The sequence below is a fragment of the Bipolaris sorokiniana genome (assembly GCF_000338995.1).
Source record: "Bipolaris sorokiniana ND90Pr unplaced genomic scaffold COCSAscaffold_2, whole genome shotgun sequence".
In the NCBI taxonomy this organism is placed as follows: Eukaryota; Fungi; Ascomycota; class Dothideomycetes; order Pleosporales; family Pleosporaceae; genus Bipolaris; species Bipolaris sorokiniana.
The window spans coordinates 219,832-242,192 of NW_006911896.1; the positions used below are offsets into that span (position 1 = coordinate 219,832).

The 22,361-nt window shown below is 51.8% G+C and overlaps 8 protein-coding genes and 1 non-coding gene across 9 annotated transcripts; 5 read left to right on the forward strand and 4 right to left on the reverse strand.

Annotated features, from left to right (window-relative positions):
* Positions 1–447: 447 nt before the first annotated feature.
* Positions 448–3,305, reverse strand: COCSADRAFT_32918 (uncharacterized protein). The gene is made up of 2 exons (XM_007697213.1): positions 1,125–3,305; positions 448–1,064 (listed from the first exon to the last, which is right to left on the reverse strand). Exons 1-2 carry the CDS (start codon positions 3,148–3,150, stop codon positions 877–879), a joined length of 2,214 nt encoding a protein of 737 aa, XP_007695403.1. The 5' UTR covers positions 3,151–3,305; the 3' UTR covers positions 448–876.
* Positions 3,306–3,457: 152 nt separating this feature from the next.
* On the forward strand, positions 3,458–4,926 carry COCSADRAFT_32920 (uncharacterized protein). The gene is made up of 2 exons (XM_007697214.1): positions 3,458–4,082; positions 4,153–4,926. Exons 1-2 carry the CDS (start codon positions 3,565–3,567, stop codon positions 4,769–4,771), a joined length of 1,137 nt encoding a protein of 378 aa, XP_007695404.1. The 5' UTR covers positions 3,458–3,564; the 3' UTR covers positions 4,772–4,926.
* Positions 4,927–4,962: 36 nt separating this feature from the next.
* Positions 4,963–8,987, reverse strand: COCSADRAFT_267156 (uncharacterized protein). The gene has a single exon (XM_007697514.1). It carries the CDS (start codon positions 8,886–8,888, stop codon positions 5,232–5,234), a length of 3,657 nt encoding a protein of 1,218 aa, XP_007695704.1. The 5' UTR covers positions 8,889–8,987; the 3' UTR covers positions 4,963–5,231.
* A 743-nt stretch (positions 8,988–9,730) lies between these two features.
* On the forward strand, positions 9,731–11,024 carry COCSADRAFT_267166 (uncharacterized protein). The gene has a single exon (XM_007697515.1). It carries the CDS (start codon positions 9,846–9,848, stop codon positions 10,887–10,889), a length of 1,044 nt encoding a protein of 347 aa, XP_007695705.1. The 5' UTR covers positions 9,731–9,845; the 3' UTR covers positions 10,890–11,024.
* Positions 11,025–11,027: 3 nt separating this feature from the next.
* Positions 11,028–12,753, reverse strand: COCSADRAFT_32924 (uncharacterized protein). Its single transcript, XM_007697215.1, has one exon. It carries the CDS (start codon positions 12,617–12,619, stop codon positions 11,324–11,326), a length of 1,296 nt encoding a protein of 431 aa, XP_007695405.1. The 5' UTR covers positions 12,620–12,753; the 3' UTR covers positions 11,028–11,323.
* Positions 12,754–12,892: 139 nt separating this feature from the next.
* Positions 12,893–14,484, forward strand: COCSADRAFT_32925 (uncharacterized protein; the record flags this gene model as incomplete). The annotated part of the gene is made up of 1 exon (XM_007697216.1): positions 12,893–14,484. One exon carries the CDS (start codon positions 12,896–12,898, stop codon positions 14,252–14,254), a length of 1,359 nt encoding a protein of 452 aa, XP_007695406.1. The 3' UTR covers positions 14,255–14,484.
* A 262-nt stretch (positions 14,485–14,746) lies between these two features.
* Positions 14,747–14,833, forward strand: COCSADRAFT_t9. The gene has a single exon. It is a non-coding gene; the product is annotated as a tRNA-Pro (tRNA).
* A 6-nt stretch (positions 14,834–14,839) lies between these two features.
* On the reverse strand, positions 14,840–19,086 carry COCSADRAFT_32926 (uncharacterized protein). Its single transcript, XM_007697217.1, has one exon. It carries the CDS (start codon positions 19,046–19,048, stop codon positions 15,245–15,247), a length of 3,804 nt encoding a protein of 1,267 aa, XP_007695407.1. The 5' UTR covers positions 19,049–19,086; the 3' UTR covers positions 14,840–15,244.
* Positions 19,087–19,260: 174 nt separating this feature from the next.
* COCSADRAFT_187007 (uncharacterized protein) lies at positions 19,261–22,260 on the forward strand (the record flags this gene model as incomplete). The annotated part of the gene is made up of 3 exons (XM_007697516.1): positions 19,261–19,274; positions 19,322–19,473; positions 19,509–22,260. The coding sequence occupies 3 exons, from the start codon at positions 19,261–19,263 to the stop codon at positions 22,145–22,147; spliced, it is 2,805 nt and encodes a 934-aa protein (XP_007695706.1). The 3' UTR covers positions 22,148–22,260.
* Between the last annotated feature and the right edge of the window lie 101 nt (positions 22,261–22,361).

Here is a 22,361-nt window from a genome sequence, read left to right on the forward strand (position 1 = left end):
ACATGGACTCGCGACACCAAAGACGGGTAGATTCTAAAGGCAAAATTCTGGAACAATTTCCTTCATGGTCATGGGTTGGCTGGCTCGGCCCAATCGATATGTCTTTTGCCAGTGAAGTCAGCAGTATCAGAATGCGTGCCTCTCCCGACCGTCTCGCATACCCTCACATCACCGAATTTTACAAACTCCCTACCAATTTGGAATCAGAACAGCGAGAACTCATACGAGATCTGCACTACTACGAGTCTCGCGGTCTGGCATCAACGGTCCTAAGCGAAGAGCCATTGTCCGAAGAAGTTGAAGGCGAAGAGACCCTCACATCGAGGCTCAATCATATTTATTCCACTGTTATCGAATTTCGTACTCGCCGGCTCATCGCATGTCTAGCAGAGCATGACTGCAATGGCTTCAGCAATGATACGGCTTTTATACTAGGATCTGAGGGCCGAATCATCGGTGCTCTAGACCTCGGCTTATCCTTCTACTCACTCGACCTACCCCAAAACGATGTCGAGCTTATTTGCATTGGTGTTAGCGCGCCTGTGTGCTTGAAGCATGCCCGTGTTCGAAGTCTCGGTGATCAGTATATCGATATTGACAGTTGCCCCAGGGAATGTTTTGCGGATTTAGAGCACTACTACAATGGGATTTATGAGCCAGCATCGGATTGGCAGTTTAGGTGTTATGACGTACTGTGGATCGAGTGGGAAGATGGCATTGCATATCGAAAAGCGATAGGACAAATTTGGAAAGAAGACTGGGAAGCTGCAGATACGGAGGAGGTGGATATACGACTTGGATAACGCGGCGAAACGTCAAAATATACATGTTGAATGGTGTGCAGACAGCAGAAGACTCAATTTTTCGTGAGCTACTCTAGAGATGCGGCACGTTCAAACTGGCCAGTAAGAGGTTCATGATACTGAGTGATCCCTCGCCCAAAATCAGACCACTTGCAAGTACAACAATCGGAGTTTCGCTTCTGCCCTTCCAGCGTCGCCACCAAAGACTTATCAGACCCCCGACTGTGCGTGCCAGCGTGAACGAAGGCGTGTTGTACATACCTGAAGCATGATATTAGCAAAGCCCAACATATGACAAGAATAAAGAAAAAGAAGACTCACCAACGGCAACAGCAATTCCGCCAGGCACAAAGTCAATCCACCATCCACTCAAGCCGTTCCGCTTTCGAGTGTTACCCCAGACCCTGATTACTGTACTGACAGCAAAGATGACAGCCGCTCCACTCGCCCATTCCTTAACCATGGGCGGCAGACCCTTCCCCGTTACCAGCCGCGCAGTAAAGACCCACACATAGGCCGTTGGTACCTCGAACAACCCACCAGGGATGGTATACACATTTGTATACAGTTTGTACACAACCGCCGACACCACCGCACCAACTGCCGATCCAATCATCTGGCCCCAAAACTGTGCATTCGGCGCCGCTCCCAGTATATGCCCACACTTGAGATCCTGCAGCAAGTCTCCCGCCTGCAGCGCTGCAGACTCTGACACTGCACCAGCCACAAGATTGATAATCACTGCGTTCTTGGCGGCTAGCCCTGTTGTTGGCGTGACGAGCGCGAAGACGAGTTGCGTAAGCTTGGAGATGCCGGAGACGGGATTGAGATCTGTTTCGCCTAGTGCGCGGACACCCATTATGGAAAGGAAGAGCGCGAGGACCAGGGAGAGAAGTGTCAGGCGGAAGGGGATCAGACCGGGGAATGTTACATGGATGGCGATGACACAGAGGAGTAGCGATACAACGAGTCCGATAATGGTGGTGCGGTTCGATACGAGATGCTCGGGGGGTGCATCTGGGTCTGAATCAGCAGCGAAGTGCTTTTTGATAGATATCAATGGAGTTTCTTGTGTCCCATCGCCGACCTGTGTGTATCCTTGTCTAGGCGTAATGTTGAACGTGAGAATCTCCTTCCAGGTATGCGACTGAAAAATCTCTTTGGCAGTCGGGTAGTATGCTGTAGAAAACGTGACGAGTGGCCGTAGAAGCAGCCATCCTAAGCTGACGAGGGAGTCTGCCAGCATGATGGCAAGTGATATCCACACAATCCATCCCTTAGAGCCGTCTGTCCAGTCAGAAACAGGTCCTGGAGCCCATCCCTTGTGTTTTGCAAGTGGCGAGAGGACACCCCAGCCGATAATGGCACCGAGAAGCATATGTAGTGTCGTAGCAGGCCCCATGATGATGCCTTGTCCAACATAAGCCGGTGAAGGGTTCAATGTCCACAGCCAATTTTGCGCTAGGTAAAGGCCAAAAACGGGAATGTCGTGCAGTTGCGGGATGAAGTAGGACACAACGGTGAACAAGGCAGATCCAGCAAACGAGATTAACAGCAGCCTGATTTTAGATTTCCAGTCTCCGTCATCTTCATCTTCTTCAGGTTCCTGACCTGCGGTTTTCAGGTTGTCGTCCAAGGATGGTCTTAGATCATGCTCTTCTCGCTGGGCACTCGATCCCTGTAGAAGTCCTCGAGACGCTTCTTCGTCATCCGAAAACTCTTGCTCGCAATTTACCACCTCTTTCGACTCTTTTTCTCCATGAAGCACCCTGATAAGCAGTGCAGTAGCAGTCCCACTTGGAAATTTGAGCTTCTCCCTGATAATGACTTCTTTCCGGAGCGGAACCGCAAAGACCACACCAAAGAAGCAGATTCCGACGGCCCAGACAATCAACTTCCAGATACTAATATCCAACGGTCCGTTTTCTTCTGGTTTCAATAGGTAGTTTAATGCCGGAATAACACCCACGAATCCGCATCCAAGGGGCATGGTACCAACTGATCCCGCGACTGACTGAATCAGAACATTCTCGACTGGTGTAAATGGCAACTTAAGCGTCTTCGCAACAACCTTGAAGTATGCGAACCCAATGAGCGCCGAAGGCATGGCCATGCTGCTCACCCAACCCGTTTGCAATCCAAAATACATGTTAGAGAAGCAAATGACGATTCCAATCGCCAGGCCAACCAAAATACCGCGGAGCGTAAAGTTCTGCGGCTGCGATGCCCGCTCAGCCAAGTAACTACGAGTCCCCGTTCTGCTACGTCTCAACGCCGCATGCTCCGTCTCTTCACCATCTCCAGCTCTTTCATTCTGCAGTTCCGTGTAGCCTCGGTCCGGCGCCATGCTTTCGAAATCCTGAAGCTGGATTGACTCGGCCAGCGCGACGGCGAAGGCGAGTACTTAGTTAATAAAGGAAAAGAAAGGCGGATCGAGAGAGGGGCGGAAGACGATCCACCTGATAGGAAGATTACGGGATCATCTTGTCATTGGTAATGGCGTGCTCGGTGCATGTGCACGGGATGATGCAAAGTCCCCCGATTTGACCTGGCTAGCCTTAGACGATCAGCCACGTGACGGGGACGCCGGATCTTAGAACGTTGCTTATCTCCGATTTGTCAGATGTCAGACGTCGCCAATCAAACACCAGGCTGGGGGGAACATCGTGAACCGCCCCCCGGGTTTGGAGAGCGCGTCGCGGCCCGTACAATCTAACCCCAGCTCGACTTTACTTTCGTCTCGATACACTCCACATTGACGATGAAGTTGTCCACGATATTCCTGCCATTGCTGGCGGCGCCCTTTGCCGCCAGCGAACACACATCCAACTGGGCGGTCCTAGTATCGACCTCGCGCTTCTGGTTCAACTACCGCCACTTGGCCAATGTCCTGTCTCTCTACCGCACAGTAAAGCGACTTGGAATCCCCGACTCGCAAATCATTCTCATGCTCCCCGATGACATGGCGTGCAACCCGCGCAACGCCTTCCCTGGAACCGTGTATAACAACGCCGACCGCGCACTCGATCTCTACGGCGACAACATCGAGGTGGACTACAGGGGCTATGAAGTCACAGTCGAGAACTTTATTCGTCTTATGACAGATCGTGTGGGAGAGGACATGCCCCGCAGCAAGCGATTAATGACGGACGAGCGAAGCAACATCCTTGTCTACATGACTGGCCACGGCGGCAACGAATTCCTGAAATTCCAAGACGCAGAAGAAATCAGCGCCTTTGATCTCGCCGACGCTTTTGGCCAAATGTGGGAGAAGAAACGGTAAGTCCTCCCTCACCCACACCTCAAAACAGCACACATACACATACTAACTCAATATCTCAACTCCCAGCTACCACGAAATCCTCTTCATGATCGACACCTGCCAAGCAAACACCATGTACTCGAAATTCTACTCCCCAAACATCCTCGCGACGGGCTCCTCGGAAATCGACCAATCCTCCTACTCGCACCACGCCGACAACGACGTCGGCGTCGCAGTGATCGACCGCTACACCTACTACAACCTCGAGTTCCTCGAAACAAAAGTCAAAGACCCCACCAGCAAACTCACAATGGGCGAGCTCTTCGATAGCTACGATGAGGAGAAAATTCACAGTCGCCCCGGGATACGGTACGATCTTTTTGCGGGAGGCGAGCAGGAAGCGAGGAATAGGAAGGTTATGGATTTTTTTGGAAATGTGCAGAATGTTGAGGTTGAGGGCAGGAATGAGACGGGTTGGGTAAGAGAGGCGGGAAGTGGTAGTGCGACCAAGCTGGCTAAGGCGCATGAGCAGAGTGTGGTGGAGAATGCGAGTTTGCAGCAGCAACCCGTGGTGGAGAGTGTGCGGAGAGAAGGCGCGTGGAAAGTTGATGAGGAGCAAGGTTGGAATAAGCAGGCGTATGGCGCGGCGGCTTTGGTTGGATGTGCGGGTATATGGCTTGCTGGAAGTTGGTTGGAGTCATTGTAGAAGAGTACCTGTCGTGTTTCAAGCAGCTATTTTCTTATTATGCCTACCCAATGAAGAAGAAAAAAGATCGAGGCAAATGCCAGCAGTGTGTAGATAGATAGTCTCGGCTTTTAGTTTGGGCGGTGGTTAAATGATACCCAATATCTCAAAAGAGATTGATCTTCACCATTGTTCACAAAAGATAGCTTTAGAAAAAAAACACTTTCATTGCTATGTTTTTGATTACTACTCGTGAGGTATCATGTCCCATGCCCATCCGCCCAATGCACCTTGATCCCCTGAGACGCCTTTTTGAAAATTCAGTGGAAAGGGAGAAAGTAAAAAAAGTAAGAAACAAGAAAAGGGTGAAAGCCATGTAAGACGCAGCTCAAGCGTCGTATACCCTATACCCGCTTCCCCTTCTCATAGGAGCCAGATCATGAGTGTAGTTTTGTCACTGCTATTCCTCTAATAGCCTCACTTAGTATGGGTTAGCCGTACCCAAACCACCCGACGCCGTCTCGTTGAAGCCCGGAGGAATAGTCCAACCATGGACGTTGCAAGCTCGCTTGTACGCTTCGACTGCCTCGCCAACATAATAATCTGACGGGCCACCTGGCGCTAAACGAGCTGGCTTTGGGTCCACACTGCAAATGGCCATTCGGACCTGAAGGAGAACAGATTCGATAGAGGAAACAGCGCTCCAGCCGTCGTTGGTCAGAAGCTCCATGCACATGGCACCACCGGCAGTGACGTGACCACCTCCACCCTGATTGAAGCCAAGGAAGCGAGGACGGATGACCCGGACGAACGGTGGACTCATGGGATGGTCCTTGCCAAAGCGTAGCTCCAGAACAATGCTCTTGATACCCCTCTTTTTCATATCCTGCGCAAGTGGTAACTTGGGGTCGAATGAGTGGAGCTCTACAATCCATTGGTAGATGTTGTCGATCTTGTCTTCGTCGATGTGCCATCCTAGTTCATGAAGCGGCTCCCTATTCTGGATAGAGATGATGTCTCTAAAGTCCTTCATCAGGCGCTTGGTGGCAGACGTAGTTGCCCATACTGGTGTCGCAATCATGGGAAGTCTTGAGTAATCCAAAGTGCCAGGGACGTAGTCGGTAAGAGGCTTCTGTGGTGCCTTCTGACTTGACTTGCCGAAGATCTTTGACGAGAACGATGAAATAGCTGTCATCTTGGATTTACCTTTGCCATCCATGATCGAGTTCGGCGTAGGGATAGACTCCTCATTGTACTTTGGCTTGAAGCTGTCACTCTCATATTCATCTTCGTCGAAAATAATGAGATCCTCTTCAAGTGTTGCAACACTGTCTGTATCGTCATCCTCGCAACCGACTTCTATAGTATCAAACCGGGACTTCCCAGAAGCCTTCTGCCTCTTGGATAGCCCATACACAGTCGGCTTGTACCGCCGAGATGCGGCGATAGCGTGGATTGGAATAATCAGCGGTCCATCAACGCCAAGAGGAGTTCGACTTGGATCTTGTTCAACAAACTCTAGTGGTTTTGAGACTGGATTAGGCGCAGCGGTACTGGAGACGTCGGCACGTTTCCGTACAAAGAGATAGCGAGTCTGAATCCAATCGAGTTGGGCGACGACCAGATGTGGGTTCTGGCTAACGTACTCCTCTGGCGCATTTACAATTTCGTTCAGAGCCAAGGCCTGCTGGATTTTGAGTTCACTCATCGGCCATGAAGCACCTATCTGTATGTTGGAGTATCCTAAACTTGTAGTCACGTTAGGGGCATGATAGACCCCATGCCCAAAGGCTCGTCCATGATGCGTCTCCTTGAAATGAAGACCTTCTCGAATGATGCTATGCCAATTGTGGAGCGGACTACCATGCCAGGCAAAAAGAGTAGGGTATTTAAGATGCAGCCTCTCTTTGGTTTGCCGTACTGCCTCAATAAAGCGGCGTTCCTTGTCAGGCGCACCCATTGCGAAACGGAACTGTGCCCAGCCGCCCATTCCATAGAGTCGCCCTTCAGTCTTGCGGCCGCTCGGAAAATCTCCCTCATCCACCTGCAGAATACAAGCCCGGTTTGAGGCAATAATCCAACGTAAGACTCCAAGGGCAGCAGAGGGCAGGCGATCAACCCAAGAACTCAGAGGTGATTCTGATTTGCGCAACAGATATTTCCTCATCTCCTCGACAGGTGGAAGCACGTGCAACAGCGAGACTATCGCCTGTTGCTTATCGTGATCTTTGAGATCATCAAAGTTGTGATCGTAGAGATAGAAACTCCCAGACCGAAAATGATCTCTCTGGACCGGTTTTGAGTGTATCCTGTTGGTCTGCTGAGGGGCCTGATCTCTGTATAATGGCAACGTATGTGGGTGTATGTAATCGTTGTTTGAGGCGTCAGCAATTGCTGCAACGACAGGCTTGGATACCTTCACCGATGGATAAAGTGAAGTGTCAATCACGCGACAGTGCATGACTCTATCGATTTCCTCATCTACCCGAATGACGACCCAAGAGCCAGGCGTGACAGGGCAAGGCGCCCTAGAGTTTTCGAAAAGCATCTCTAGGTTGCCCTCGTTGAACCGCATACTCATCGCAGCTACTGGCAGAGTATCATACACAGAACGCGGTTGCTCGGTTGCACCATGGTACGGTACGCCTTGGAGGCTTCCTTGTTGATTAGACACGGGAGGCGGAACAGCCAAACTGAGACCAGTAGGAAATTCTTTTAGCTTTCCGGCGCGCGCGCTGGAATAGCAAAAGCTGACTAGTAGATCGACGACCTTGGGCTGAGAGATTATTTCGTGCTCTATGCTTGGACCAAAACCCAGTGACATATACTGATACAGACACAGCGGATTGTCGCAGACGTAGGGCTTGATTGCTTGCAGGTCATCCGACATCTTGCTGAAACAAATCAAGCAGAACTCGGTACACCGCACGAAATGCCTTAGCACAAACTGCATGCCGACCAGAGGTAGTGAATGTGGCTGGCCGACCGAAGCGGTGATGTGATCGGCGGTAACAATCCTGGGCCAAGTAGTGCTGGCACGCTCGTCCTCGTAGTACTTATCATGCGCGGCGTCATGCTCTTCGTAAAATGAGTTTAGGAGCACATCGTTGTAGAACAGTTCAGCGCCTTGCCACGGCATTCCTCCGTAACGGTATTTCAAGAGCATAGAGAATCGTTGCTCAAATAGTTCATTGAGGGGCCTGGAAACGAAGGAATTGCGGAAGCCGCTCGACTGCGCAGGCAAGGTATTTTGAGATTCACCCTGTTGGGAATCCTCTCGCTCGTTCCCGTTCTCTTTGTTCGCCGCAGCAAACGCTGCAACAGCCTCTTGTATGGTCGGCTTGTAGGTCGTTGATACACCGATACGGAGTCCAAAGTTGCGGCGAGCTTGATGGGCATCATAGGACCGGTAGTCATCCATGCTCTTGTACCCTAACGGGTAGTGACATATTGCGACAAGGTATTCCGAAGGCTCAACCTGCCATGCCTTCATAGCTTCCTCTGAGATGCCCAGCTTGGATATGCGAATGGCTAGGGATATATAACATCCCAGGCCCACCATGAGACCTCCTAAATGTCCTACCTTGAAGCCCTCGCTCTTGGCGACTAAAAGGTCGTTCCGAATACGGTGCCTAAATTCAGATGTAGTCGCTACAGAAGGTTCACAAGATTCTGAAGTATGTGTGATGCGAGGCTTGGGTAGGAGGTCGTCGTCACCAGGGAAATAGTCTTCTTCATCTTCATCTTCGTCTTCGTCCTCGTAACCCTCGAAACCATCAAACTCTTGCGAGCCAACCATCTGGCTATCACCGTCGCCATCAGTCGACTCAAGTCTGCTAGACACAAGTTCGAGAATCTGAGGTATCGTCTTGGCTGTAGCGGCATCGGTGATATCATTGAGCGCGGCAGCAACACCTGCGGAGGCGTTATCTCCTGCGAAGATCATGCAGGTGTGGCTCGAGGGATATTCGGAGACATCTGTAATGAGGGCGGAAACATTGAGCGGCTGGCCATCGGCCATACAAATGAAGGTGAACTCGCCATCGTCTGCGCCTGGTCGCACATCCGAGATGCCAGCAGCTAGGAGAAGACCATCGGCAGCCTTCTGGAGGTCGGCCTGAAATTGCCTGCGTGGCATCTTGGATTGAGGGAGAAAGAAAGATCAACCTGAGCGTTTATGGGAGGTTATGGCACAGTGCCGTGCCGCTTGTCCGGTAGCGACTGCCAGACGCCGGTGTTTCGTGGGTTGCGCAGGTTTCAGGTGAACCAGTAGAGATATAGAAGCGCGGCCTGCAACAGGCACAAGTGAGGGCGAGTTGGCTTTATGTAGGTGACGTCAAAGAGCCCTGTTTGTGCCAGCAAGCAAACACTGGAGGAGGCGAGTTGGGCAATCAAGAGCAGAATTACCACTACTGGGTAACTTGAGGGGACAAAGATCACTCTTGGGGTTGGACTTTTTGTTATGTGAGAGGGTATGAAGATGAAAGAGAGGAGAGGCGGGCGTCATAAAAGGCTGGCCAAAGTCGTGGTAGCGAAAGAATTACAAGGGCAAAGAGAGAGGAAGGTGATGGCGGAGGAGGATGAGGATGAGGAGCGGGCACAAAACAAAGACTAACTGTTCACCTCTATCCAGACAGATACGGCCTAACAGGGACTTAGCAAGGCTCCATGGCGGTGCTGCAAAGCTGCCTGGCAGACGGTCAACGAGAATGGTATGGCCCAAGGGTTGGGGGCTCTGATGCCTGGAGATGTGGAGCCTGTGGCTGAGGCCCCCGCAGTCTAAAGTGGAGCTCTCCTACTCAGGACTGCCTACTCACCGTTCCTCGCCATTTCCCTGGCCATTGACCAGACACCAATTGCCATCATCGCAGGAGGTATTTGAATGGTGTACACGAGAGAAAGACAAGTCTCTTGATAAAGACCAGGATGCCGTCATCTTGGAGCTTGAAATAGCGCGCCCCTCCCCCACTTTTTTAGGTGCGGGAACGAAGCTCCATCGGCCAAGTGCAAGCAAGGGTTCCGAGCGTTCGGCACTGCTTTCTAGCCCTATCTTGGGACATCTGCAATACTTTCCCTCCGTATCTCGGCGTCCACCATGGCCGTATCCCATGAGAAGCCGGGAACGGCAGCGGCCAAGTCCACACATGTATCCGATCCCGCGCTTGATCCATTCCTCCAATCGCAATTCGACCCCGCCGACTACCTCAATGCCACGCTTCCCTCGCTATCGCTAAGCTCAAGATCAAAGACAGGCAATGCCGCCTCGTTGGCCGACCTCTCCTCTCAGACCCAAGACCTCCTCTCACAGCTCAATGCACATACTACCCGGTTATCTGCCATACTTACGCAATTGGCCGATGACATACTGCGGACTGGAGGGCGACTGGCTTACGAGGTCGAGGTATTGCGGGGAGAGGCAGTCAGCCTCACAGAGACCTTAACGGATGGTCTAAAGAACGATGTTGAGAAATTTCTGCCAGGTGGGCTCACTCTGAAAGCAGACCCTGTAGAAGGAGAACCTGGAAGCCCTGCGCCAGCACAAACAGAAGCCCCCAGCGAAGCGCTACCAGCGCTGCCAGCGCTAGTAGAACCCGAAGAAACTACTCCCGAATACATCTCCGACCTCCATACCCTGACCACGGTCCGCTCGCGCCTTGAGAATGTAATCAAGGTTTTCGGAGAAGCCATGCACTGGACTATCCCTCCCAGCGAGGTATCCCTAGGAGCCTCCCTAATCAGCGTCTCTGCCCCCGAGCCCGGTACCGATAGTGCCTCACGCGAGCAAAAGGGCAAAGAATTTGCCACCTCGCTCCGCTCCGAGATTGCCGACCTTATCACAGGCGATCCAGAAGGCGGCATGCACAAGGCCGAGGTGCGCATACAAGCGCTGAGAGACCTCGCTCAGGTATGGAAGGGTACGGCCGAAGAAAAAGCAAGAACAAAATTCATCGATGGCCTGGTGAAGCTGGCGGAGGACAAGCAGCGAGAGCTGGACAAGGAGAAGGACAAGAATAAAGATCGAGGCCAGCAGAAGCCAGTCCGTAGCTCTAGTACCTCAAAGTCACAGCCACAGCCTCCGCAGCAGAGAACCGGTGGCTTTCTAGAAAATCTGCAAAGAATACGAGGCTTTGTGGAATAAACCATGCTTTGCTCAATCCATTTACATTGCGAAGCACATCACGTGATCACGCGTCGCCATGCTCTCAACTATCAACACGTCTCTTAATCTGCCCCTCTTTCTCAATGGCATCTAGCAATGGCTCAAGTATGGAAATCATTCGTCTTCGTCTGTCATTATCCTACTCTGAACAAAAACAAAAATTTGTCCTTGAGCCTATACAAACAATAAAACTAGGTGGCTCGTCTATTCTAGCTACTCCTAGGCTCCGACAGTTGCCCCGCAGCAAGGGCGGAACGCGGCACCCCAAAACGAAAGAACAACAAAAAACAGTAAGCAGCCGTAAAATTAAACTTGTGCGAATCACAACATGCCCAAAACGCCCATCCTGATGTCGGGGTATCTCAATGACCAAACTCCCATGTACTCCAATCCTAATCAAATGCCCATCAAACTCAGATTGTGGGGATGCCCTCGAGAACAGCCATGGCACGTTGGCCCTCTGCCTCGAATGCCAGTATCTGTTGTTCGCAGGCCATGCGGAGTTTTTCCTCGCCCCTCTTTGCGTTGTGCAGAACCCATTGTTCAATCGTCATACGTTTCTCTTCGTCCGTCAGGCTAGCCATAACGTATTCATACAGTTCTTCGGGCGTCATGTCCGCCGTCTGAGCGTTATCCAGACCAGAATCAGCAAGGATTTCGCTGAGATAACCGTGGGCTTCTTCCTGGGATGTAATCACGGCATCAACGTCGGCAGGCTTCCAGTTGATGGGCTCTGGTATATCATCTGCCTCACTCATCATAGGTGGGGTCCTCTTGGGTGTTCCAACTGCTAAGTCCGCCGGCAGGCTTGACATGTCAAAGTCGTCCATGACAGTGTCTCTGATTCCTGTCGGTGTCTTCTTAGGCGTTCCCACAGGAAGATCACTAGGGAAACTTTCAATACTTGAAGATCGCACACGTTTCGGGGCAGGCTGGATGACTTCAGAGTACTCGGTTTCCTCAACTGCATCGCTCGTCCGCTTCTTGCCACGTGTGGCTCTCTTGCTTGCCGTAGATGCCGTTGACGAGCGAGTTGAGGCACGCTTAGCTTTAGAAGCACGTTTTGCTTTCTTGGGTGCTGGGGCGGGTTTGTAGAGTTCGGAGAGGACGAAGAAGAGACAGTCAGGAGATCTTCGACGGTGCTCCTGCATAGGATCGTCGCCAATATCCCATGCGTCTAGTGCCAGAGAGCAGTATGGGCAGGTAACTCCATCGGGCGTGTCTGTTGCAGGATCGTAGAACCAGCCGGCGTCCACCATCTGGTCGACACTGGGGTAACCAGACGCGACGTCGAGTGGCCACATATCGCCAAAGGTCGAACGGCGTGCTGCCACCATGGCATCTGAGGTCGGATCATCTTCAGTCCTGCCGGGGTCGCCCGCACGGAGACGGATACAGGCGATAGTTGCGAAACCACAGCTTGGGGAATGTGTTGAGTGTTCATATGCAGGGATGTCCGCTTCCTCCCAGCCATCTAGTTGGCACTCGCAGCTGAAGCATTGTACGTTGTCGGGGCTCGTAGAGGTAGGCCTCCATACAAAACCGGCGTACGCCAAATCCTGCGCCGAGGGTGCTGTAAGGGGCCATGAAGCCTTTGATTTCGTTCCTGCCTTTTTAGATCTGTTGCTTGTGCGTCGTCCCTTGCCTGTCGTAGCTGCTCCCTCAAAGGTGGCTAGACGCGCGTGGTAAGAAGCCAGCGACGCATCCATGACGTTGGTAGGAGTGATGGTAGTTGTGGAGATCTTTGAGTGTTGGTTTTGCTTTTTTATTCGGCCGGCTATGGAAGATAAAGATGTGTTTTGCAATACTGAATATTGCGAATTTCGAGTGGGGTGGACTGGGTGAGAATGGAGAAAGAAGTCGCGTCTTCAGACGCGGCAGGCCGACCACAAACATCTGATCCGCCAAGACCTGTGGAGCAACAACACGCTTACGTCATCCGTTCGTTCACTTTGCGCGACTTGAGGCATTATCCTCCCAACAAGATGTATCGCCGCCAACCAATATTTCGGATAGCCTGGTGTAGAAGGCCTCTGGTGCAGGTCAATCGCCGCTTTATATCATCCGAAAAGACAACACCTACAGACACCCCCCATGCGTTCCAATCGCTGCCACCAGACTGGGAAGATGAAGCTCCCTCGTTGTCGGATTTTACAGAACTCCCGCATAAAGACTTTGGCAAAAATCAGTTAATGCAAACGAATGAAGACTTTAAACGGGCATTGCGAGGCATACTACGGAAATTCCCGCCAGTCACATACGCATTTGCCTACGGCTCTGGTGTCTTTCCCCAGTCGGCTGCGACAGCTTCACGCACGACGCAATCACCTCATCCGAACCCTCCCGATGCGATATTGAAATGGCAAAAAGGAGGAGGAAAAATGATTGACTTTATCCTGACGCCTCGCTTCTCTCAACACTTCCACTCGCTCAATCTACGCGAACACAGAGATCATTATTCTTTCCTTGGATCGCTCGGCTCAGGAGTCGTCAGCCATGTACAGGAGAAGTATGGCGCAGGTGCTTACTTTAACCCGTACGTTGTAGTGAACGGAACAATGATCAAATACGCCGTCGTCAATTACGAAACGCTCCTCCGCGACCTTACAGAGTGGGACACATTATACTTTGCTGGCCGCTTGCACAAGCCCGTTAAAATCCTCCACGAAGAACCCAATCTCCGTGTCGCGAATCAACGCAATCTCCTCTCTGCAGTTCGATGCGCGCTTCTCTTGCTGCCTGAGAAGTTTACAGAGAAGGAACTATACTCTACAATCACAGGCTTGAGCTATCAGGGCGATCCGCGCATGCAATATGGTAGCGAAAATCCCAAGAAGATCGACAACATCGTCACTCACCAGATACGAAACTTTCGATACCTCTATCACGATCTCATAATGTCGCTCCCGAACATCAGGTACGCCGACGAGTCTGTGATTCGCAAGCCGGACTGGATGGAGGACCCGGGGCTGGACCAGAAGATGTCGCAAGACATGGACCCAGAGCGTCGCGCCAGTATGGTCAGGCGATTGCCCAAGAAGTTCCGTGAAAAGGTGTACTTCCAGTACCGCGGCAAGTTTGGCATCTCAGGCCGCGAGTACCAGCAGATGCTGGAGGCAAGGAAGGACGAATCTTCAGGAGGAATCCTGAAGAAGCAGGTTGCCGGTGACTTTGATAGGCGAATAGCGGCTGAGAAAGACATCCCACAGATGGTGACCAAGGCGATCAACCAGACCGTCAAGTGGCCATCAACTGTGCAAACTCTCAAGGGACCCTTTACGGCGGGCCTATCAAAGTCATGGAGGTACTTGCAAGAAAAGCGGGAGAAGGCGAAAATGAAGTAAGATCCAATGCCGCAAGTACTTCAAGCCATTCTTCCGGCATTAATTCAGTTCGAGTATCAACAAAAGCGGATAGCAAGCGAGCGAGCAAAGGTCGTCTTCTTCTGCAGTCTCGCACTTGATATATAATCGCATTAGCCGCCGTCGCCAAGTTCACGGGTCAGGCTTTGTATACGCGAAGAATTAGAGTGATGCCAAATGTACAATTACCACGTCAATATACGCAGCAATGCTCAATTGTGTTGACTACTATTCTGTGCTACATACAAAGTTTCCGAGTGTCTGTTGTATACTGCCTCCTAATGTTGGCTGTCTAATGACTCAGCGGTGCATATACTTTCCCACAATGCTCCACTTTTCCCACTCTGGATTTTCACTACCTGTTGGCATTCCCAACAATTCCTCTTCAATCTGAGCATGGCTGTATTGTTTTGTATATATATTTTGTCTACTTTTGGGATTAGTCATCACAACAACCTCAACCACCCACAATACGGCTCAATGGTCTAGTCGTATGATTCCTGCTTTGGGTTTTCCAGCCTATTCTGCAGGAGGTCCCGGGTTCAAATCCCGGTTGAGCCCATTTACCTTCTTTTTGCTTTTTGGATACGATGATGGATGTGGGGATGGGGCAAGGTGACGCTCTGGAAACTCCACAAGCAAAGCTTGGTACCCTCTTAACACCTAACCTTTTTTGTTACGAAGACGAAATACTCCATGTCCCATTGAGATGATGAGAAAGTAATGTTCAGATCAACAAGTGACGTAATACATGAGATAATACTAAGAAGACAAGTCAAGAAATAAAACAAGAGAACTGATTCAACAACGAGGTATCATGCCCAAATGGTAAAAACATTCAGCCCAATTCCAAAAAACACAAACTCGAAAGATAAACAAAAACAATTATCAATCGCATGGTATCCCGTCTCCAAGCCGCAAACTCCAGTCCATCAATCCCCAAGAAAGAGCAATCGAACATGGAAACCAAGCTCACCGCGGTGTCTGCGGCCACTCAATCTGCAACCCCCTTGAGCGATCGATCTCAAGCCCCGCCCGCTCATCTCTCCTCACACTCTCGCCCATAACGACCGTAGCAAGACGCTGCAGCACGTCTTCGCCGGAGATCCAGTCGCCGCGCCTACCCGGTGCGCAATTGCCTACTTCTAGTTTCCTGCCTGTGACTTGCTCATACTCGACTTCGCTCTTGATGCTCATCAGGTCCATGAAGACGCTGCAGAGCACGATGAGCTCGGCAGTCATGACCATGCTGTACCCCCAGGCATGGAACACTGCACCGACATAAGGTAGGTTGCCGTTGTCAGCGAGGAAGCGGCGGAGGAGGTAGCCGTTTGTGGTTGATAGCGGAGTGGGAGGGACGTTGAAGGGACAGAAGAGTGCGGGATGTTTGAGGTGTGTATTGTATAATTTGTCGAGGGCTTTGTAGTGTGTTCGTGTCCAAGGCTCAACTTTTGGTAACGGTGTCATGCGTGAAAGGATAGGGTGTGGTTGTAGTTGAGATAAGCGCGAGGGTGTTGGCTTGGCGCTAGATGTCGCGACAGGCTGTGCGCGGGGTTGTGGATGACCACTGGGGGTGGCATCTGATTCCTCCTCCTCTCCTTCTTCTTCTTCTTCCTCATCGTCGCTGGAACTAGTTTCAGACGATAGTTCAATCACTTCCGGTTCCTTGGAACGCGCTACGTTCTGTCGTGATTGTGGCACGGGTACATTGCCTGGCCGCTCTACTGTCTTGGAAAGCGGTGAAGGCTTTCGTGCAGAAAGCAACCGCTGTTCGAAACGTCGCTGCATCTTTGGTGGGCTCGATGGCAAGTGACTGATGTCTTGATGTGTTCTGCTAGGCTCGGTAACCTCTGTAATCTCATTCAGACTTCGCTCTTGCGGTTCATAGGCGTCCAGGTACTCGTTGGCCTCCTCGCGCACACGTATAATGGTAGAGGCAGTATTTCCTTCCATCTCCATTCGGAATTGTTGCTGGTCGGATGCTGCTGAGATTTTGCTGTCGCCATCGACAACCGTGTGGAACGGTGAGCTTTGCGCGAGTGGCAATGTAGACTCTTCATACTGCTGTACGGAGCTCGTAGAAATGTCCCCACTGTGAAGCTCCCGCCTCAAGGGACTGCTCTTCTTTGGCGAATTTAGGAGTGCAGGGAAGCGAGGTGGCGTATCCAAGAATGGGTTTAGTCTCGCTTTCGGGGGTGTCTTTTTCGTTTTTACGGGCGAAGGAGATTCTGGTACAAAACTGTCCCCCTGGTCAAGAAGCTCAGAGAGGCTCACCTTCTCTGCTTCTTGTCTTCTTGGCCGCCGCCTCTGGAACCGAGAAGGCCGCCTCTGGTCCGCAACATTGGGCACGTTTGACTGGAAGAATATACCAGCGTCACTTTCTTCGCCTTCAGCATTTGGCTCTTCGACTTGCATAGGCTGCTCATCGGGTTGTGCGGAATCAACTTTTTGGGCTTCTTTACTGCCCTCTGATTGTTGGACGGCTGCTGGCACTGAGTGTGCTGAGGCAGGCTCTTGCTGCGACTCCGTCTCATCAATTACTTTCCTGCGGCGCCAAGTCCGGGCAGCTCTCCCGCGAGCAGGCCTGACAACGCTGGCGTCTGTGAAGATATCGTGGGCCTCAGGGGACTTCTCTGCTGGAACTTCCTCTGGATTTATCGAGATCACTGAGCGACTGGCCTCCTCTTGCCATATATCACCAAAGTCATCGTGTTGGACTGGCTCTCCTGCAGGACCGGGGACCTCCTCTTGAACCTCATTCATGGCGGTGTCTTGTTGATCTTGGCTTTTGGCTGCGCGGGGTGGAGTGTCGGTTCGCCAGCTCATTGCGGATTCGCTCCTCGCAGGACTCAACGGTGCTGTGGTCGCCTCTTCAACATCCAACACTGGGTATTGGACGTCGCTCGCTGCAACCGCTGGTGCCACCGCTGTGACAACATGATCCTGGTCTTCGGGTGTAAGAAGACGCGATTGCTGATATTTTCGTTGCGTTCGGAACACACCTGCTTTCGGCCCTGCCGCAGATTGGCCCCTGATAGGGCTCGAGGGGCCAGGCACATTGTCCTCCTCTGTCTGATTTTGCGCAAGTTGCTCGCCAAGTCGCAAGCCTGCCTGAAGATCTTTACGCGTCCCTGAGCTGAAACCACGGAACAAATCGTCCAATGAGCCTCGTTTTCCGTCAGGCGTCTTTTGTGAGGCATCTGGGGTGAGTCGTGTGGGGTCGAGAAGACCTTGTAAAGCTACACCGGCGGTGACTGCTCGCCCAAGTGTCGGAGATGGAGATTTGGTCAGAGCAGGCTGAACAGGATGCAGAGCAGGGGGTGCAGATGGAATTTCAGAGTCCATAGCGGGTGTGACATGGCGCGCCAGTTTTGGACGCACTGTCTCGATGGGTGCAGCTTTTAGAGAGGCCTGACTCGTTGAGACGTGCTTTTCATGGGTTGAAGATTCAGAACCTGATGCCACGTGCGTAGCTGGTCCCAAGTACTCGTTCCTGAGTGATGATTTGGCCTTTGGAGCATTGGTCTGCAAATCTCGGGGCTGTGTCGGACTCAGTCGATTCGTGTTGCTCTTCAATGATTCGACAGATATCATACTAAAGGTCTCGCTATCCAACATCGTCGTGTCATCTGGCATCCTGGTGGTACCTTCATCAAAAGTGAAATGTTGACCCTGTGTTTCCTCCTCCTCGTCTTCATAGTCTTGAAGATATTCGGGTGCACCATCATCACTAGTGGCGTCGGCTGAATCACTCGATTGCGCCGAGGTCTCGCTTGGTGTAAGTACGTCTCCTTGGTCATCCTCTGTTCCACTCAAGGGTTGGTTTTCGGGAAGATCGTTGTTGTCTTCCTCTCCGCTGGCGGGCGTAAGGACATCACTGCCACTTTCCGCTTCGTCGGATTCAATAACGGCCACCCTGTTTGCATGTGGTGTACCTCTGCGTGCGCGTACATTGTTCCTCGAATTGGTATGAGCTGGTGTGCCTAGGCTGGGAGACGGCTCTGATCGTGTAGGCGATGTTCGCAATGCATCATCCATGGTTTGATCATCGAGAGCTGCAAAACGCGCGTTCTTTTTCGAATTGTCTGATTCAGCCTCCGTGCTTGGCAGAGGTGTCTCTTCGAATGTGGCTTGTAGGATAGCTTCGGCCTCTTCTGCCACGCTGGTCTCGTCATACTCAGTCGGTGGCTGTACGCTCTTCCTTGGACGGCCTCTTCGCTTCCTAGGCGGCACATCGGTATCAACATCAGCTGCGCTGGAATCGCCGCCTCGCACGATTTTGCTTGGAGAGCTGAATTCTGCAGGTCTCTTGATTGGTGTCCCCTTTCGTTTGGGCTTGGGCGTCAATCCAGTCTCAGACTTCCTGGGTCGGCCGCGGGGGCGCTTGACAGGAGACGACGCATCCGGGTCTTTTAGTGGTATGGTCGTCGTCTTTGTTCTTGTCACCCTCTTTACTGATGGTGATTCGGCATTTTCTCCGTCTTCCGGTTCAGCCTGGACGGTGACCTTGATGCGCCAAGGGCTTGCGCCGTTACCTCGCGGTGTGCTCATGATCATAGACTTGGAAGGCGACGAGAATACGACCTCTGATGTCTCCAGCCGCCGGACCTGTTTCCTTGGCGAGCTGATCATGATGGGTTTCCGAGGGCTGGATGTGCGGTGCGATGAGGTGATGTTTTCGTCGAAAGAAATGGCTAGCGGATCCGGGCTTGAGTCGTTGCTGCGATCCGAGTAGGCACCCGGACTCGCCGTTATGCTGCGACCGCGGGGCGCCATGTTCAAGGGTCTCTGTGAGGATGGTGGGTGGAGGTTGTTAGTGCGATAGGGATGGCATGGTGGGGAATAAACGTGCAACCGTGGGCATGCGGGACGGGTGACGCGTTGTTGTCGTGGCAACAATCTAATCACGACACCAGTCCACGCGCTGGGCGCAACATTACGAACAAGGCAGCCAGCTTGGAGATCAAAGGACATAGCATGGAGTCGAAATGGGTATCCACGGGTGAGTCGCGCATATTATTGTGTATATTCCAGTACTAATGCATGCAGAATCTACAAGGAAATCGGCCCTGGCACACGCATAGCGCTCTCCAAGCTCGCCGTCGAAAAGTTTGAAGAGACTGGCCGCCCACTGCGCATCGCTATTGATACGTCGATATGGCTTTTTCAGATCCAAGCTAGCAAAGGCAAGTCTTCTCAGGGTATGCGTATACCGTATGATGCTGACTGCAACTAGGCGGTACGAACCCTGCATTGCGAACATTCTACTACCGCCTCCTGCGCTTGATTTCTCTTGCCATCCACCCTGTCTTTGTATTCGATGGACCCAACAAACCGCCATTTAAGCGCAACAAGCGCACAGGCCCGACTGTCGCCTCCATCCCCGAGTTCCTTGCAAAACAGCTCTTGAAGCAGTTTGGCTATCCCATACATCTTGCGCCAGGCGAGGCAGAAGCAGAGTGTGCACTGCTGCAAAGGGAAGGAATTGTTGATGCAGTTTTGAGTGAAGATGTGGATACGCTCATGTTTGGGAGTGGCGTCACTCTCCGAAATTGGTCTCCAGAGAAATCAGGGAAGACACCTACTCATGTCAACGTATATGATGCTGTCGAAACTAAAAACGGGCCGTCAGGGCTGGATCGAGAGGGCATGATCTTGGTCGCGCTAATGAGCGGAGGAGACTATGTACCAGAGGGTATACCTGGATGCGGCCCCAAGACTGCATGCGAGGCAGCCAAGGCGGGTTTTGGTGCCGACCTGTGCAAGATTCCACGAAACGACTCTAGAGCCATAGCCCAATGGAAAGAGCGGCTGCAACACGAGTTGAAGACAAACGAAAGCAAGTTCTTCAAACGCAAACACGGCGCACTCAAGATCCCGGACGACTTTCCCCGACTCGATATTCTCGGATACTACACACATCCAGCGATCTCGAACCAAGCAGGATTAGACAAGTTGCGTCGGTCCATCAATTGGGATCGGGACCTCGACTTTCCGGGTCTGCGCGAGTTTACACAAGATGCTTTTGACTGGGCCAAACTCGAGGGCGCAAAGCACTTCATTCGCAGTCTGGCACCATCTCTTGTTGTGCGTCAACTGCGGATCCGCGCTGAACAGACTAATCGCCTGCCTACTGACAATCTGCAAGCCATACAAGAAGACGAATCAACGCTCATCAAAGGTCTTCACGGCAAAAGACAGCATGCCGTTACCGACCATTGTACCGAGCTTCGCGTAAGCTTCACACCTGTCGAGTTGGTAAAGATTGATCTTAGCCAAGAGGATCCAGATGATGATGTAGAGCCCCCATCGCGTAGTTCCCAACAGGATGTAGGAGATGAGGATATGGACGAAGACATGCCCTTGGACATGGAGGACGAGGGTCCTAGGAAACGCGGACCGACCAAGTTCGACCCTGAAAAACCGGCACGTATATGGGTCATGGAAACATTTGTCAAAGTCGGTGTGCCACTCACTGTTCAAGATTGGGAGGCCGGACGACAGGCAAAGCAGAAACCTAGACGAGCAGCATCGGTTCAGGACACTGGCACTGCCGCACCGAAAGCCAAGACAACCACAAGGCGGACAAGGACGACTAAAGACCAACCCCAAGTTCGAATAGAATCTTTTGCAAAGGTCACAAAACCTGGAGTAAGAGCTTCACGAGCACTTGCAAAAGCCCAAGATAAGGCTAGCGATCTTCCAGCGCCATCATCGCAGACTACTGCAACGACGGAGTACGAAACAATTGACTTGTTGTCCTCATCGCCAGTGAAGCCACGGACCTTAACACCACGACCACAACTGGAGCCTGAAGAATCGCTCTCCCCAGTTCTAGAAGATTTGCCTCCAAGTGTAATCAAACGGAGAAGGCGAGCTCCAATTCAGCGTTCAAAAACGCTTCCTGCTGACACTAGCGACGTCTTGGATCGGCCTTCCACACCTCCACTTTTGAGGACAATAGAAACCCTGGATTTAGCCGAGTCTCCAGTGCATCCTTCCCCTTTACAGCTACCAGCAAAGAAGGCGAGGACAAGAACATTGAAAGAGGCGGCTGTAACCGGAGCGTCGCGGGACTCATCTGTGCCGAAACAGACTACCTTGGATGCATGGCGAGCATCGGCGACACCAACCAAACAGCGGGGCACAACTCCTTTGTTTGATGTAGCACCAGTCCCTGCGCCACCACAATTCCGTAAACCATCTGAAGATGTGGAATCACTGGACTTGACGTTCTTCTCACCAAAGCGCCCAGAAGCCACACGACGTTCTCGAAAGGAGGTTAGCAGTGAGCAGGATTCTGTAACATCATTGACAACGCGGCCGCCATTAACGTCAATATCTTCAAACACATCTGCAAGCTCGACCTCATCAGTCTCCGCGTTGGGCAAGAAGAAAAGCATTAAAGACGTTTTCCGCCCAAACCCACCTCGCCGTACTTCGCCACGTCTTAGTAAAACGACATCAGAGCGCTCCAGTGTTGATACTCTAGACCTCACGTCACCTCGTCTTGCTGCAGCAAAACCACGGTCGACATCACCACAAGCGGATGTGCTTGATCTGACAGAACACTCGTCACCCGTAGGGGAATGTGATCCGGCGCCACAACCGACGGCTGCAACACCGACATCACCTCCAATGCGTTCATCACGGTCACCAAGCGAAGAAAAGTCCGTATCACCACCCGCAGCATGGAAAGCCCAGAGCAAGAAGAAACGCGCAATCATTCTCAGAAAAAGTGTAGTAGGTGCCTGGGACTACGTCGATGTTGACAGCCCAGAGAAGCTAGCAGAGCAGACACCGGGGCCCTTGCTCAAAGGCAAAGATAGACGCAAATGGAGAGAAAGCGCGGTAGAGGTCTTGGATTTGACGTAGACCTGAGCCTGCACTCGGGGTGGGTATTAGATGGGGAAGCGCAGCGTTGCTCTTTGTTTGCTTTAACGAATGCATGGTTACATGATGGGAAGCATGAGGCTGGAGTTTTTGCGAAAGATATCAGTTTATATTGTATTATTCCTAATATTCATATCGGACTGTCTCCTAGTTGCCAGCTAAGTGAATTAGTTAGTATGTATGGTTGTTGACCGAA